Raw genomic sequence first — 15,820 nt, 5'->3', positions numbered from 1 at the left:
GCCTCTCTTCCATGTCTTGCCAAAAAGCTTGGCTTCCAGCAGCGGCAGCTATCCCCATGCTTTGCGATCCTTCATGTGCTCACACAGCAGTTTTAGAACACCACCACTGTTTTTTAACAACAACAGGATTGCTGGAAACTATAGATTTTTTTTTTTTTTTTTGGTAGATGTGTATGACTCTTTGTTGGCTATATCCTATTAGGGATGTACAGTTAAGTCCTCTGTTTTAAAGTTATGAAACAATTTTTTCTCTAGTAGCTCATGCTTGCCAATTGGATATCACTAAGTTTATTTCATTTTGCATTCAATCTTTAGGCACGAGTGTTTACCTTTTTAATGTAAGATAGCTCACATGGTTTTAAGGTCAGAGGTACAAAACCAGGTATAATCAGAAATGTGGGGCTTTGACCCCTGTCTCCTCCACCCTCTACTCTCCCTCTCCCTGGAGGTAACAGTGAAAAATAGGGCTTATACTTACATTTGAAAAATAAATAAATAAGTGCATATGCATGTGCACGTGTGTTTACTGATTCCTACACTTGTTTCCATCTTGCTCTTCTTTTTAACTTGGCAGTAGATGCAGCAGTACAGAGAAACCTCCCCCATTACTTTTCATAGCCACACGGTCCTCCACCAAGGGCACGCACCTTTTTTATTCAATCAGTCCCAGGCTGATGCATGCCTGGGTGAAACACTTCAAAACAGTTTTCATAGGATTTTTATCCCATGGGTAAATTCTGAAAGAGATGGAATATTCTTGCCCCAATATAAAAGAAGTGTTAGTACTTAGAAGCAATTCATAATTCTTATTTCTGTTCTTAATAGATGGCAATATATTTTGCTGTCAATCTACATCCCTTTTTAATCTTTGAAAAGAGAAAATCTGTTTTATTTCTAAAGCTTTTTACTTTTCAAGGAGCTTATTTCCCTGAAACACTTTGAAATTTTATAATTTCTACCACCAGCTGTCATATCACTCTTGTATACTATCTCCTTGACAAGTAAAGATGATTTGGAACTGTTTAAAAAGAGATAGGATAAAAACTTAGTGTTTTTCCCATTATCCTACCCATTTAGAATCAACTTTTAACATAAAATCACTGATTTTTCAACAGGTGGACTTGTGAAAAAAATTTTGGAGACTAAGAAAGATTATGAGAAATTGCAGCAGTCACTCAAACCTGGGGAGAAGGTAATGAAATGATTTCCGTAAACACTGGCATTTTAGCAGTCTGTCTCATGCATTTACAAACTTTTAGAATTAGAAGCATCTTTCAAAAATTATCATTATTAGTGATATCTGTTTGCATGTTTAAATGCTATTCCTGGCCAGGTGCGGTGGCTCACGCCTGCAATCCCAACACTTTGGGAGGCCAGGGCAGGTAGATTACTTGAGCCCAGAAGTTCAAGACAAGCCTGGGCAACATGGCGAAACCCTGTCTTTGCAAAAAATACAAAAACTAGCTGGGTGTGGTGGTGCATGCCTGTAGTCCCAGCTACTTGTGGGGCTGAGGCAGGAGAATCGCTTGAACCTGAGAGGTAGAGTTCGTAGTGAGCTGAGATTATACCACTGCACTCCAGCCTGGGTGACGGAGTGAGATTCTGCCTCAGAAAGAAAAAAATATATATAATTCCTCCCTGTTTCCAGTTGGGAGGATATAAAGTGTGGGACTCTCTGTGTGGGGCTGCTTCCCTGGCCTGGTATACAGCCCCGTCTTGGGAGGCGGCAGTGGCTTGCTTGGGAAGCTGAGGAGCCAAGAGCCAAAGGCCCGTTGGGCTCTGACTTCTGACTCCCCTTCCAGCCTTGCCCACCCCTTCTCCCAGGTTCTGTTTGCGGACCGAGAGCCTGGCTGCTTGACCCTGGCTGATTGCAAAGTAAGAGGCTGCGCATGTTTTTAAGGCTGGGTTTTAAATGTGTGTTCTATTATACCTGGCTCCCTGCAGTCCTCCTTATACATGTGCGATGTGATTTTGTTGGGACCTATGGCCTCTTACCAGCCAGTGCCCTTTCCTTGGGCACAAGGTCATCGGGGCGAGCACCTGTGGGCCAGAGGGCTGTGCCTCAAATGCCACAGGCAGGTTTCTCTTACAGTGGCTTTAAAGAGGAAGAATATATTTTGTTCTTTTAAACAGGAGTTTTTTGTATAGTTAGCCTAATCACTCAACAGTTTAAAAATGTTTTCTATATGGGGGTGTGCACACACACACATGCACACATACATGTATTTTTCCGCAGCTGAATTAATGGTTGTTTTAGATAATTCTGCTTAACATGTCCTAGTTTGTCATGAAGCTAGGGCTTGAAATAGCCAATGAGAACTGTAAAATTGAGACTTAACAGTAGAGGGAGCCCTTTTAACAATAATAACTGGGAATGTTGTCGAAGGAGGCTTTGCTGACATTACCACTGTTTGCTTGCTGAGAGGAGAAATGCCTTCTACAGCCTGTTTTCTGTTGAATGTTAATACCCCATAGCCCTTTCCATATGCATGAGGGGTGGTCCTGGTGTCCGTGGTGGTGATTCTGAGACCCAGTCAAAAACCTTGAATGTGTTCCTCCAGGCTCCTAGTGGAGGTCACCTTTGAAGCATCCATTGGTTTAAATTTTATAGCTATGATGTTTATGCAGAGCATATTAGGATTGTGTTTCAAAGTGTCCTCGGAAGAGTAAATTATTTAAGATTGAGAAATCTTTTGGCTTCAGAAGATAAAAGGAAAAATATCTTTTTTTTGTGAACATCTGCTGCTTTGAAAAAGAGTAATTAGTGAGTACTTCAAAGTCAGGGGTGATGTACGTTGCAGTTAGGTAGGGGAGAATCAGCAAGTGTCTGTGTGATTTTCTTTAGGATATTGATAAACATCAGACTTTAACTTGTTGGTCTTCTTAAAACATTTTTGTTACCTTTATTTTTTTGAGACGGAGTCTTCCTCTGTCGCCAGGCTGGAGTGCAGTGGTGCGATCTCAGCTCACTGCAACCTCTGCCTCCTGGGTTCAAGCAATTCTGCCTTAGCCTCCCGAGTAGCTGGGACTATACGCATGTGCCACCACACCCAGCTAGTTTTTGTATTTTGGTAGAGACGGGGTTTCACCATGTTGACCAGGATGGTCTTGATCTGACCTCGTGATCCACCTGCCTCGGCCTCCCTAAGTGCTAGGATTACAGGCGTGAGCCACCATGCCCGCCCAGCTACTTTTTTTTTTTTTTTTTTTTTTTTAAATAAATAAAAATGTGGCCAGGCGTGGTGGCTTACACCTGTAATCCCAGCATTTTGAGAAGCCAAGGTGGGCGGATCACTTGAGGACATGAGTTTGAGATCAGCCTGGCCAACATGGCCAAACCCCTTCTCTACTAAAAATACAAAAATTAGCTGGGCATACTGGTGTGCACTTGTAGTCTCAGCTACTCAGGAGGCCGAAGCATGAGAATCGCTTGGTCCCAGGAGGCACTGGTTGCATTAAGTGGTGATTGTGCCACTGCACTCGGGCATGGATGACAGAGCAAGACTGTCTTAAAAAGAAAACATGTAGGAAGAGCCAAAGCCTTTTGCTCCCCTGCCCCAGTCCCGTTCCCCTGAGGGCAGTCCCTAGGATGTACTTGGTGTGTATCTTTACTTTGCATGTACATCGTGAAGTTTTGTGAGTTTCTAATGTCATCTTATTGTTGATCTGTTAGGCAGGTTGCTTTCAAGAGCCAGTGTCTCTTCCAGCAAGAAGCAGGCCACTTTCTGTGAAGGGACAGATAGTAAATACTTTAGGTTTTCTGAGCCAGATGTTCTCTGTTGCAGCTATTGAACTCTGCCAACGTAGCATGAATGCAGCATTAGACAATGTAAATGCACATGTGCGGCTACACTCAATAAAACACACTTTACTAAAACAAGGTCTAGGCTGTGGGCTGCAGTTTACTGATCTCAGCATTGGGGGCTCTGCCCAGGCTTAGAAGTACTGTGCCAGGAAATACACAGATCTTTAGTTTCACCAGATAGGCCACTCCTCAAAGTGGCTGTACCAGTGTATTCTCCCAGTAGAACGACTGTTTCCAAACATCTGTGCCAGCCACAGTCAAGATAGTCAACATGCTCATCACCCTCCAGTGTCAAGTACCCTTGGTGAGCCCACCCTCCAGCCTGTCTCTGTGTTCCCCTTTCCCCATGCCCCATCCCCCAGCAGCCACTCGTCTGCCCTGAATCACTGTGCTTTATAGTTTGCATTTCCAAGATTGGTGTTTAAGTGGAATCATGTGATGTGCACTCTTTTGAGTTTTTTTTTCCCCCCCCCAGCGTGGCTGTTTTTACTCAGCAAAATTATTCTGAGATGTATCCGCGTCGTTACAGCATGTATCCATAGTTTATTCCTTTTTTTTTTTTTTTTTTTTTTTTTTTGAGACGGAGTTTCGCTCTTGTTACCCAGGCTGGAGTGCAATGGCGCGATCTCGGCTCACCGCAACCTCCGCCTCCCGGGTTCAGGCAATTCTCCTGCCTCAGCCTCCTAAGTAGCTGGGATTACAGGCACGCGCCACCATGCCCAGCTATTTTTTTTTGTATTTTTAGTAGAGACGGGGTTTCACCATGTTGACCAAGATGGTCTCGATCTCTTGACCTTGTGATCCACCCGCCTCGGCCTCCCAAAGTGCTGGGATTACAGGCTTGAGCCACCGCACCCGGCCAGTTTATTCCTTTTTATTGCTAAGTAGTATTCCATTGTGTGGATATACCACAGTGTGTCCATCCTTTTATCAGTGGATGAACATATTCAGTTGTTTCTAGTTTGGACTATTATAAATATTATAAGCTGCTGTGAACATTCATGTTCAAGTCTTTGTATCAACAGATGCTTTCATTATGTTGTGTCAGTACAGTAGCACCCTTCTTATTTGCAGGGCTTGTGTTCCAAGACCCCTAGTGAATGCCTGAGGCTGTGGATAGTCCCAAACCCTGTATATACCATGTTTTTTCATGATGCATTCTGATGACAAAGTTTAATTTATGAATTAGGTTCAGTAAGAGATTGACAATAACCGATATTAAACAGAACCATTTTAACAATATGTCAGCATCACTCTCTTGTACTTTGGGGCCACAGTTAAATAAAGTAAGGGTTGCTTTACCAAGCACTGGGATATTGCCACAGTCTAGACCATCTGATAACCGAGAGGGCTGCTAAATAACTAACAGGCACATAGTGTGTACAGTGTGTATGTATACTGGACCAAGGGATGATTTATGTCCTGTTAGAACTGTGCAAGATTTATCACACTACTCAGAATGGCATGCAATTTAAAACTTACAAATGAATTGTTTATTTACTGAAACTGCAGGAAGTGAAACTATGGATGGGGGTCAGCATTGTTGTACCTAGGAGTGGGACTGCTGAGGCATGTGGTAAATACGTGCTTTGTAAAAACTGCCAGACTGTAGGGCTGGCTGCTGTGGCTCACATCTGTAGTCCCAGCCCTTTGGGGAGCTGAAGTGTGAGAATTACTTGAAGCCAGGATTTTAAGACCAGCCTGTGCAGCATAGAGACCCTGTCACTGCAAAGAAACAAAACAAAAATTGTCAAACTGTGTTGCAAAGTCGTTGTATCATTTTGCATTCCTACCAGCAGTGTGTAAGAGTTCCAGTTCCTTCACATCCTCATCAGCACTAGATATGGTCAAACTTTGAAATTTTTCATGGTCGTAATTTGCATTTTTTTTTTGAGATGGAGTCTTACTCTGTCGCCAGGCTAGAGTGTGGTGCGATCTCGGCTCAATGCAACCTCTGCCTCCCAGGTTCAAGCGATTCTCCTGCCTCAGCCTCCCGAGTAGCTATGACTACAGGTACCCACCACCACGCCTAGCTAATTTTTGTATTTTTAGTAGAGACGGGGTTTCACCATGTTGGCCAGGATGGTCTTGATCTGTTGACCTTGTGATCCACCTGCCTTGGCCTCCCAAAGTGCAGGGATTATTGGTGTGAATCAATGAGCCTGGCCAGCAATTTGCATTTTCTTAATGGCTATTGATGTTCAATATCTATCCTGTGGTTGTATATATAACATATAATGGCACCTAAACCCTTGCGTTTCATGTTGTAAATATTTTTCCAATCTGTCACTTGTCTGACTTTGCCTTCTTATTTAAAAAACGTTTTTATTTTTTTTTAATTTTTATTTTTTTTGAGACAGAGTCTGGCTCTGTTGCCTAGGCTGGAGTGCAGTGGTAAGGATCTCAGTTTACTGCATCCTCTTCCTCCCAGGCTCAAGTGATCCTCCCAACTCAGCCTCCCAAGTAGCTGGGACTGCAGGTGCATGCTACCACACCTGGCTAATTTTTGTGTTTTTTGTAGTGGGGTTTTGCTGTGTTTCTTAGGCTGGTCTTGATCTCCTAGGCTCAAGTGATCCTTCTGCCTTGGCCTCCCAAAGTGAGCCACTGTACCTGGCCAGACTTCTGTATTTTGATATAAAATTTAAATAGCCTTTTTCTTTTTCTTTTTTTTTCTTTTTGTTTGGCCAAGAGTTTAAGGTGCAGTTATACTTCATTTTTTATTTTGTCTGAAAACCCGTCCTATGTTGGTTGTAAAGGTAGTCCCTAGTTTTCTTATAGCAAGTTTTCTTTTTCACGTCTAGGTCTCTGCTTGGTCTGGAAGTGTGGTTTTCTGCTGCGTGCTAGCCATCCTAGGCTTCCTTACCCCTGCCTTTGTTCCCTCCCACCTCTGGGGAGCCCAGGCATCCCATGCTTCTGGGCTCTGCTGTGTTTCTCCGTGTTTCAGCACTATTGTTTTCTGTTTGGGAAAGCCTTCTGAAATGCTCCTCCACTCCTCCTCCACTCTCCGGGTTGTCTTGGCTGTGATTAAGACTTTATGGCTTAATGTAGTTATAGGATCAGTTTGTGTGGTTCTGTGAAAAATCCTATTTTGTGATTTTGACTGGAATTGTATTGATCTTCTCTTGACTTGACTTTTACCAGTAACTCCCACTTTATTGCCTTGCCTGTTTTTTGGGCAAAATCCTTAAAATAATTGCTTATCTTTTGCTGTCTACAATCCACCTCTTCCCACTGTCCTAACCCCATTCCAGGGAGGCCACTGGCTCTAGTATTTCATCCGTCCGAGTTGCCCTCGGCAGGGTCTCCTGACCTCTCCGTTGTTCTGTCTGCCCATTATGTCTCGTCCAGCGACAGCATTTGATGCTGTTGGCCACTCCATCCTTGCTGCGCCTCCTTGGCGTGGCCTCCAGGACAGCACTCTCCTCTGGCGCCCTCTTGCCAGGCCAGTCCCCCTTCTCTGCTCCTTTGCCGGTTCCTCCTCTTTCACTCTTTTCTTAGTATCACTGTCTTAATGTTATTAGCTGTTCCCTCAAACTAATTGTTTTCTTAACCAAGTCAGATTCTTTAGTGGTTATATTCTATTTTTTCTGCTTTTTCTTGTTTATTTTGGTAATTACTGTTTGAATTAGTTAGGTTTAGATTTACCTGCAAGCAAAAGAAATCCAAAATGTTAGTGGCTTAAATGGGGTATAGAGTGTTTTATCTCATGGTTCAGACTGGAGGTGGCCGTCAGTGGCAATGACCCCAATGCCTTCCGCCTCATTCCTCCATAGCATGATGTGACCTCCTTTCCTCAGGGTGCCTCACAGGCCAGCAGAGCTTCAGCTTCCCTCCAGCAAGAGGGAGAAAATGGAGAAAGGAGAAGGCCTGCTCTCCTCCTTCAGGATATTTACCGGAATTTGTGCACCACTTCCACTTACATTATTCTGGCCAGAACTTTGTCACAGAGGAGACAGTGAAGTGAAATCTCTATTTTAGGCATCCATTGACATAGCCAGAAATCAGGAATTCCATTATCACAAACTAGAATGTGTCAGATTTTCTCAGTGCCTGCCATGCTCAGAAAACGGTAATGCTTGCAAGGCACATGGGTAAGTGGAAGAGGCTGCCTCCCTGGCTAGAGGCCGAGGGTTCCTGGACCAAGCACATGTCTCACATGTGGGCTGCACACGGTGGCCAGAAGCTTTGCCAAAGCAGAGATCAGACACAGGGTTGACCAGCTGTCTCTTCTGCAGTGTTTCTCTAGGAAATTGTTTATTTCATTCATATCTTACAGTCATGGCATAAAGATGTTTTTGAAGTATCCTTTATGATTTAAAAAATATCTTTTTTTTTCCTTCTTCCCAAAAGTTTTTATTTCTTGATGAGACTCTGAAAAAAAACTATTTAAATAGACACTTTCTAGCAAAGAATCAGCTTTCAGTTTTATAGGTAATTCACTTTTGTTTTATAAATTTCTACTCATTGTTTTTCCTTTTAATTTCTGTGGACATCGACTTTTCCTAGCTTCTTGATTAAAACACATAGCTCATTTAATTTTAGTCTTTGTCATTTTAAACCTAAACATATTTAAGTTTGTACATCTCCTTTTAAGCGTGCTTTATCCTTGACTTCTAAATTCCTTGAATATTAAATTTGATAATGAATATGACAAAGTCCTTGATTTTTAATGTGAAATGCTTTGTTACGATTTTAACATATGGGCAAGCTGGGATTTGTTTTTTAGTTTTTTACACATGAAGATTTTTAAAACTCTTTTTAATGATAATATCTAATATAATGAAATTGATTATTTGGAATTGATGATGGCCTAGTTGGTAGTCAGGTTTGTAAGTGTTTCAAAGTGCTTGCTTGCAAAACTGCCTACTTCTGTACATACTTCAGGTCTAGGCTGCCACGTACCCTTGTTGACTTCACAGAGGCAAATGTAGGAATATATCCTCAAAGCATGTATGCTGAATCTATCGTCATTATTAATTTATACATACTACCATAGTAGTTGCTTTTTTTCTCTCTGTCTCATTAAAAAATTCAAAGCAGGTGTTTTCTCTGCTTTTCACATAAATTGCGCTGTGCCCTTCCTTAGTCTTGATGCATTCTATTTTTTTTGGAGGAATATTTTCAGGGCTAAAGAAATACATGTTTGTACTCTGGGCCTCTCTCCAGCCTGTCTTTGAAGTTGCATTGGAAGAAAAGCCATTTCTTATTGTACTAATGGACTTGAATAATACATTATAGAATAAATATGTGAATCAGATTGCTTCAAGCGTTTTCTTCATTATTCTGACTTTTTTGCTCTCTTTTCAAGAGGAAGTATAAACTTTGCTAATAGTAAGATATTAGCTCCTGCCAGCATTTTTTTCTTTCTTCAGGTTTATGAATAAGTTTTTGTAAAACCACCAAGAGAACCATTTTATTACAGTGTTTCTTATGTTTTCTAAAGCTTTACATACGAACATGCTTTAAGCTAATGGCCAGCAGTTTCAAAGACTGTTCACTCACTTTAAATATTTCTTACTGCTAATCTTTCAGTCTCCTTTTACATGACCTTCCCTTAGTTTTTCTTTTTTATTTTATATCTAATTATTAATACGAATTTTAGATCCTTTTCATTTAAATTTTTCATTTTGAAATAACTCTATTGGAGTACCTCTTTTTTGTGTATTTCCTTCTCTCTTAGTCCATTTAAAGTTTTTGTGACTGCTCTCTTTACTTTCTTAATCGTGTAAACTGTGCCTTGTTGTGGGACTGCTAGAGGTCACGCCCATATCATCTCCTGGTGAGCACCTGCATGTATTGAATTTGACCTGCATGTATGTTTTTTGTTGCCATTCTGAAAGAAAGTTGTAATAAGCAAACAAATACTGCTAGAGACTATGGATTACTGTCTTAAAGAGGCATTTATTTCAGAATATAAGAACAACTTGTATCTTGAAATGCCTCTTTATGGATACAGTGACCTTATCATGAACAAGTTATGTTTTAATTAAAATCAGTAGCATATAGCAAATAGTATTTAGCTGAATTGTTGATGAAAGTAAGGGATTTGAGTCTTAAATTATTTCACTTTGGTGATTGGAATAGATCTTCAGATTTCTTTTTTTGGTAGGTAGATGGTGCAATTTCATCACAAATACTGTAACTCTTTCAGAAAAATGCTGTTCAGAATCTCTGCTTACCTAAAGTTCTACACCTGACAACAGTATTTTTAGTTTGGATATTTGTAGTCCTAGTATTATTAGATTTGTCCTTTGCTAGGAATATTTGTGCTTTCACTGGAATATGTTTCCAGTGAAATTGTTAAAGAAATAAAAATGGGCCGGGTGTGGTGGCTCACGTCCGTAATCCCAGCATTTGGGAGGCCAAGGCAAGCAGATCACTTGAGCTTAGGAGTTGCAGCCCAGTCTGGGCAACATACTGAGACACCTTCTCGACAAAAATTAAAAACCATCCGACATAGAGTGGTGCATACCTGTGTTTCCAGCCACCGGGGAGACAAGGCAGAAGGATGGCTGAGCCCAGAAGTTGGAGGCTGCAGTGAGCTGAGCTCGCGCAACTGCACTCCAGCCTGGGTGATAGAGTGAGACCTGTCTAAAATAAAAGAAAAATACAGTAGTTAAATTGGGAATTACTGAAATTGATTCTAATCATGAAAGGTTGTGGTGGGTTTTTGTTTGTTTCTTAGAGGTTTTGTTTTTGTTTTTAAGGAAATAGGGTAACAGTTTATGTTCCCAAGTAAAATCTCTGAATGCAGTATCTTCCAGTATGCCAGCTGGGGATTTTAAGTTTTGGATGTAAAATTTGTTTTGGATATAAAATTTGTTACCATATTATCTTATAAAAAATCAGACACCAACTATATCACTTAAAATATTTGTAAACATATGCCATGGAGGTATTACAGATCACAAAAATGGTTTGGGAGCCATTAGAATATTACATGTATATGAACTACATAAAGATAATTAGGAGGAGATAGGCCTTCTCTCTATAGACAAAGAAAGTTCATGATAAGAATACAATATGAGGTCTTTATTTGAAAAAAAAAAAAAAAAAAATAGATATATAAATGACCTAAGAAAACTGACATCCAAGGCAGGATTTTCTAAAAATGTGTTTAGTTATATTATCACCAACATTTCCAAATTGAAATGATCATTATCTTCTGGTTCATGATTACTCAGCAAATAATATAGTCAATAAAGATTTCATTTTTACTCAAAATGTTACTAAAATTCATATTATGTCCTCAGATTTTTGTTTGTCAGTTGTGGTCTGATAGGTTATTTCTGGTCTTAATTTCACCACTATTCTTTTCTGCGCTTTGCATAAAAAATGTTTTCAGTTGATTGGTTTTGACAGCCTGCCTTGGATATCAGTTCAGTTTCTAAGTAGTGTAGACCCTGGTGTTTAAACACACTCACTGTGACACATTAATGGATATATGAGGGAATGATGTTCCTTCTCTTAGCCCCAGGATGAAAATTGGTGGCTAAGGATTAGGATTAAATAGAATTTAGTCAAACCGACTACTAACAATGCTGCAGCTCAGTGGAGAGAGGTGTAGGGGGCATCTGGAGAGCAGTAAGGAGAGAAATCAAAGGGGCTGCGGCGCGAGCTGCGGAAGCCTCAGCCGCCCAGCAGCGGAAGACGGAGGGTGCGGAGCTCGCCGGTCTGAAGAGGTGTGAAGACTTGACAGGGTGCCCGCCGACACCCTCACCACAGCTCACTGCTAAGGAAATTGAGGCTTAGGAGAGTCCGAGTCCCTTGCCCAGGGCCTTGCACTCCAGAGCCTGATCCGAAAGCACAGGTTCCCACCACCGGAGGGAGCAGCACCCGCCCCAGGCCAGGGCGTGTGCTCCTTCACTCAGTGCCGGCGGGTGTACTGAGCTGCTTTTGGCTTTATTTGGAGCAACTTATTTCCAGCATTGTTTTAATCCTGAAATTCCATATTTCTGCAGCTTCCCTTTGGAAAAAAAAAAAAGAAATGTATTTTTAAAAAAGTCTTAGTTATTTTTGTTCTTTCCAAACATACTCATTTGTGCTCCCTGTTTTGAGAAACGTGTGTTTTTCTAGTTCTCATCTGTTATTCCTTGCTGTCTGTTTCTGACCTGAAAAGCAGCTTCCAGTGAAGAGCTATCACTAGAGGAACAGGACTTGGCTGACTGAATTAGGTTTTATTGAGTTTTTAATTTAATGTGGGTAAAACAGGCTCAGGAGGGCTGAAATGGACGAAACAATGGCACAACTTTATTACTTTTCTCTGGGTGTGGATTATATGGGATATTTTAGAGTAAAGAAAAACTAAAATTCTTGGCATTAAAATGCTTAGATTTCCTATTTATAGCAGTGATGCATATATAATTTTTCATATTGAAATGTTAAGGTTTCCTGATTGAAATCTCCATATGGTTTCTTCTGGCCGGTAGACTTCCTCCATCCCCAGATGTGACCCCGTTTAGACTACTAAAGCCTCTTGATAATACTTATAACACTTGTTGCAGAGACCAGGACTGACACCCACTTTGTGAAGGGCTTGTATTTTATCAGGCTTTGCTCTCTGTAAGTTTTATATTTTCAGGAATATTCTTAAATCTCTTAAAGGAAAAAAAATGAAAACAAAGTAGAAATACATTTATTTTAGACATTGTTCTTAATAATTTTCTTTTTGAGACGGAGTTTCGCCCTTGTTACACAGGCTCACTATAACCTCTGCCTCCCAGGTTCAAGCGATTCTCCTGCCTCAGCTTTCCGAGTAGCTGAGATTACAGGCGCCTGCCACCATGTCTGACTAATTTTTTTGTATTTTTAGTAGAGACAGGGATTTACTGTGTTGGCCAGGCTGATCTCGAACTCCCGACCTCAGGTGATCCACTCACCTCAAGCCTCCCAAAGTGCTGGTATTACAGGCAAGAGCCACTGAGCCTGGTCAGTAATAAATAATTTGTAAGTAAAATACACTGTATCTTAATACTCTTACATGGCATACCATGTTAGTTTTTAAAACTTAGGAGTGATTTTTGTGCATTACTATTTTTTGGTTCTGACTAGGTTTCTGGTAGCTTAATAAAGCCTTCATTATATTACAAGTAGTGTTCATTTATAGTATAAAATGATAGAAAATAATGCTGTTATTTTAATAGTAATAACCAAACTAAGCAATTAAAATAAATATATTTTTAACAGGTTTAAAATCAGCTTTCTAAGAAAAGCGGGGTTAGAAGCAGGCAAAACATTCAATTGTGAAAGACACTTTTGGGGACTTGAGAGCCTTTGGGGATGAATGACAGTGATATTAAAAGTGGAGCGTGTTCCATTCTCTTCCGTCGGGAGCGTTCTGACTCTGCTTCTTGCTGCAGAAGCGTCAGTCCAGATTGAGTTACATGTTTTGTAAGTTTCTTTCGGTCTCAAAGCAGTCTGTGCTTAGTTTGGCCTTGGCAGTTTTGAAGAGTACAAGCTATTTTCCAGACTGGCCGTCAGTTTGGGTTTGTGTGGTGTTTCCTTGTGATTAGAGTCAGACTTTGCATCCTGGGTCGAAATCTCCCAGAAACGAGGCTGTGCTGCCCTTGCCGCGTCCTGCTGGGTGGTGCGGGGTTTCAGATTGTTCCCTGACTGCAGACACTCTCTGTGGCCTCTCAATGAGGATGCTGTCTGCCAGCTTCTCTGTTGTCAAGCTGCTCCTTTTCCCTTGTAATTACTGGCATTTTGGGGGAAGTTCTTTGTGCAATCTAAGTACCCCATGCTTCACTAAATGTAATCATTCGTTTGTATCATTATGGGCTCCTGGCTTCCAGTTTGACTCTGTGGGCTGTAATCTCTTACTGTCATGATTTTCATGTGCAGATGGCCTCAGATTTGGCCCCAGAGAGTTCCTTCAAGCTGGCTTTGTGTTCTTTCAGCCTGTGACCAGTGTTCTTTGAGCTGTTCCTTGCTTTCAGGCTCATCCTGTTCTTTCCCTGCTCCAGCCCCGGAATCAGCCATTTCCCCAGGAGACCTGGGTCCTTTGATTGGAGGATGGGGTGTTTACTGCTTTTGGAGGTTCCGCTCTCAGGTTGTCTCAGTGAACAGAGCTAGAGGGAAAAAATGTACATTTCTGTGTTTGTGAGTATACACATGTGTACATGTCTGTATGTGTATACATGTGAACGTGTATGTGTGGATGTCTGCATGTGTGTATACATGTGTATGTGTGCATGTGTATATATGTGTCCATGTGCATATCTATGTGTGTATGTATATGTGTGCATGTCTGGATGCATGTATATGAATGTGTGTGCATGTATGCATATGTGTGTGCCGCTGAGTGTATACATGTATGTGTGCATGTCTATGTATGTATGTATACATGTGCGTGTGTGCATGCCTGTGTCTGTGATGTATGTGTATGTGCATGTCTGTGCATGTGTGTGTGTACACGTGTGTGTGTACCTGTCTCTGCTCTCCCGACCTTGTCTCCTCAGCCCTGAGCGTTTCCTCTTCCCCCTGTGCTGGGCTACTGCCTCCCTTCTCCCTCCCCCAGGCTCTCCCACCGCCAGCCTAGTGCACGTGCTCCCCTGGCATTGCCCACTTCATGGCTTCAGGACCAATGGCTCAGGAGGGGGAGATCAGTTCCTGACTCTCCCCGGGAATGGGCATCTCGTAAGGTGAAGAGCGGTGCCTCTCACCTCCCTGTTGTGCCTAGCACAGCAGTGGACCTAAGTGCATGTCATCAACTGTTGAAGAGATGAATCTCATTGCCAGTTGAAAAGAAGTTAGGAGAGAAGGGGGGAAGTGGAAGGGAATGAATGATAAAATGTGGGGAAGCACTTGCCAGAGGTAAAAATGAAGTTATGTGCGTTTAGGGGAATTATGGACGTTTTTCACGCCATAGCCTCTGGTGAGCCCCGTGCTAACACCAGGGGGCGCTTTAAGCCCGTGATGAGGCCTCTGAGCACTAGGGAGCAGGCACGGTTCTCTTGTAAATGTGGTTTTCTGCCACAATTGGGACATAGGTCATTTGGACAGTAATACAGATTTCTAAGTAAAGTGTGATAAGAATGACGTTTACTAGCTTTCTGATCTCAGTTAATGTAACATTAAAAGTATGTTTCTTAGGGGTGCTTTGGTACTTTTCGTGAAGAGCATGAAGCTTGACCTTCTATGAATCTGCACTTGAAAAGGGTTTCATGTGCCAGGTAAAAAGGGAACTCACAATATTGGCAGTATTGTGGAGATCAAGGTTTTTTATGGACAGCAACCAAAAACAATCCTGCAAGTATATTGTACATCAAGAAAAAAACAGGTTCTTTTCAAAATAACCAAAGTCAGATTTGCTGTAAACTTCTCTTTGGCCCTAAATGCTGGAAGAAAAAGGAACAGTTGCTTCAGCATTTGGAGAGAAAGAAATTGACCCAAGATTCTTACTATTTAGCTAGATTGTCATTTCATACGTAAAAATAGCGGAAGATAATATAGATACCGGCTGGGCGCCGTGGCTCATACCTGTAATCCCAGCACTTTGGGAGGCTCAGGCGGGCGGTTCACAAGATTAGGAGTTCAAGACCAGCCTGGCCAACATAGTGAAACAAAAATACAAAAAAAGTTAGCTGAGTGTGGTGGTGGGCGCCTGTAATCCCAGCTACTCGGGAGGCTGAGGCAGGAGAATCACTTGAACTTGGGAGGTGGAGGCTGCAGTGAGCGGAGATCACACCACTGCATTCCAACCTGGGCGACAGTGCAGGACTCCGTCTCAAAAAAAAAAGAAAAAGAAATATAGATATCTAGATAACTAAGAAATCAATAAGCAAACATCAAAATGAAGCCCCAAACCTCAGGAAAGGCCGAGTGTGGGCCTGGGGTGAGCAGTATAGTAGCCACTCGCCCCACGTGGTGGTGGCACCGGAAAAGCAGTGAGTCCCAATTGAAATGTATTGGAGTATAAAATACACATCAGATTTCAAATACTATGTTGGAAAAGAAGAATATAAACTATCTCATTAGTAATTTTTGTGTTGATTACATGTTGAAATGATTTTG

At 41.6% G+C, this 15,820-nt stretch overlaps 1 protein-coding gene across 7 annotated transcripts in view; it reads left to right on the top strand.

Moving 5' to 3' along the window:
* TRAF3IP1 (TRAF3 interacting protein 1) overlaps positions 1-15,820 on the top strand; it is an 80,441-nt gene that overhangs the window by 33,103 nt on the left and 31,518 nt on the right. For all 7 annotated transcript variants that reach the window (XM_074398768.1, XM_074398769.1, XM_074398767.1 and 4 more), the window contains one exon: positions 1,116-1,192. In XM_074398768.1, coding sequence (XP_074254869.1) covers positions 1,116-1,192 — 77 coding nt within the window. The remainder of the gene's footprint in view (positions 1-1,115; positions 1,193-15,820) is intronic.

The sequence above is a fragment of the Saimiri boliviensis genome, chromosome 5, assembly GCF_048565385.1.
Source record: "Saimiri boliviensis isolate mSaiBol1 chromosome 5, mSaiBol1.pri, whole genome shotgun sequence".
In the NCBI taxonomy this organism is placed as follows: Eukaryota; Metazoa; Chordata; class Mammalia; order Primates; family Cebidae; genus Saimiri; species Saimiri boliviensis.
The sequence above is the reverse complement of the archived record's forward strand: the minus strand, read 5'-3'. Positions and strand labels throughout refer to the sequence as shown.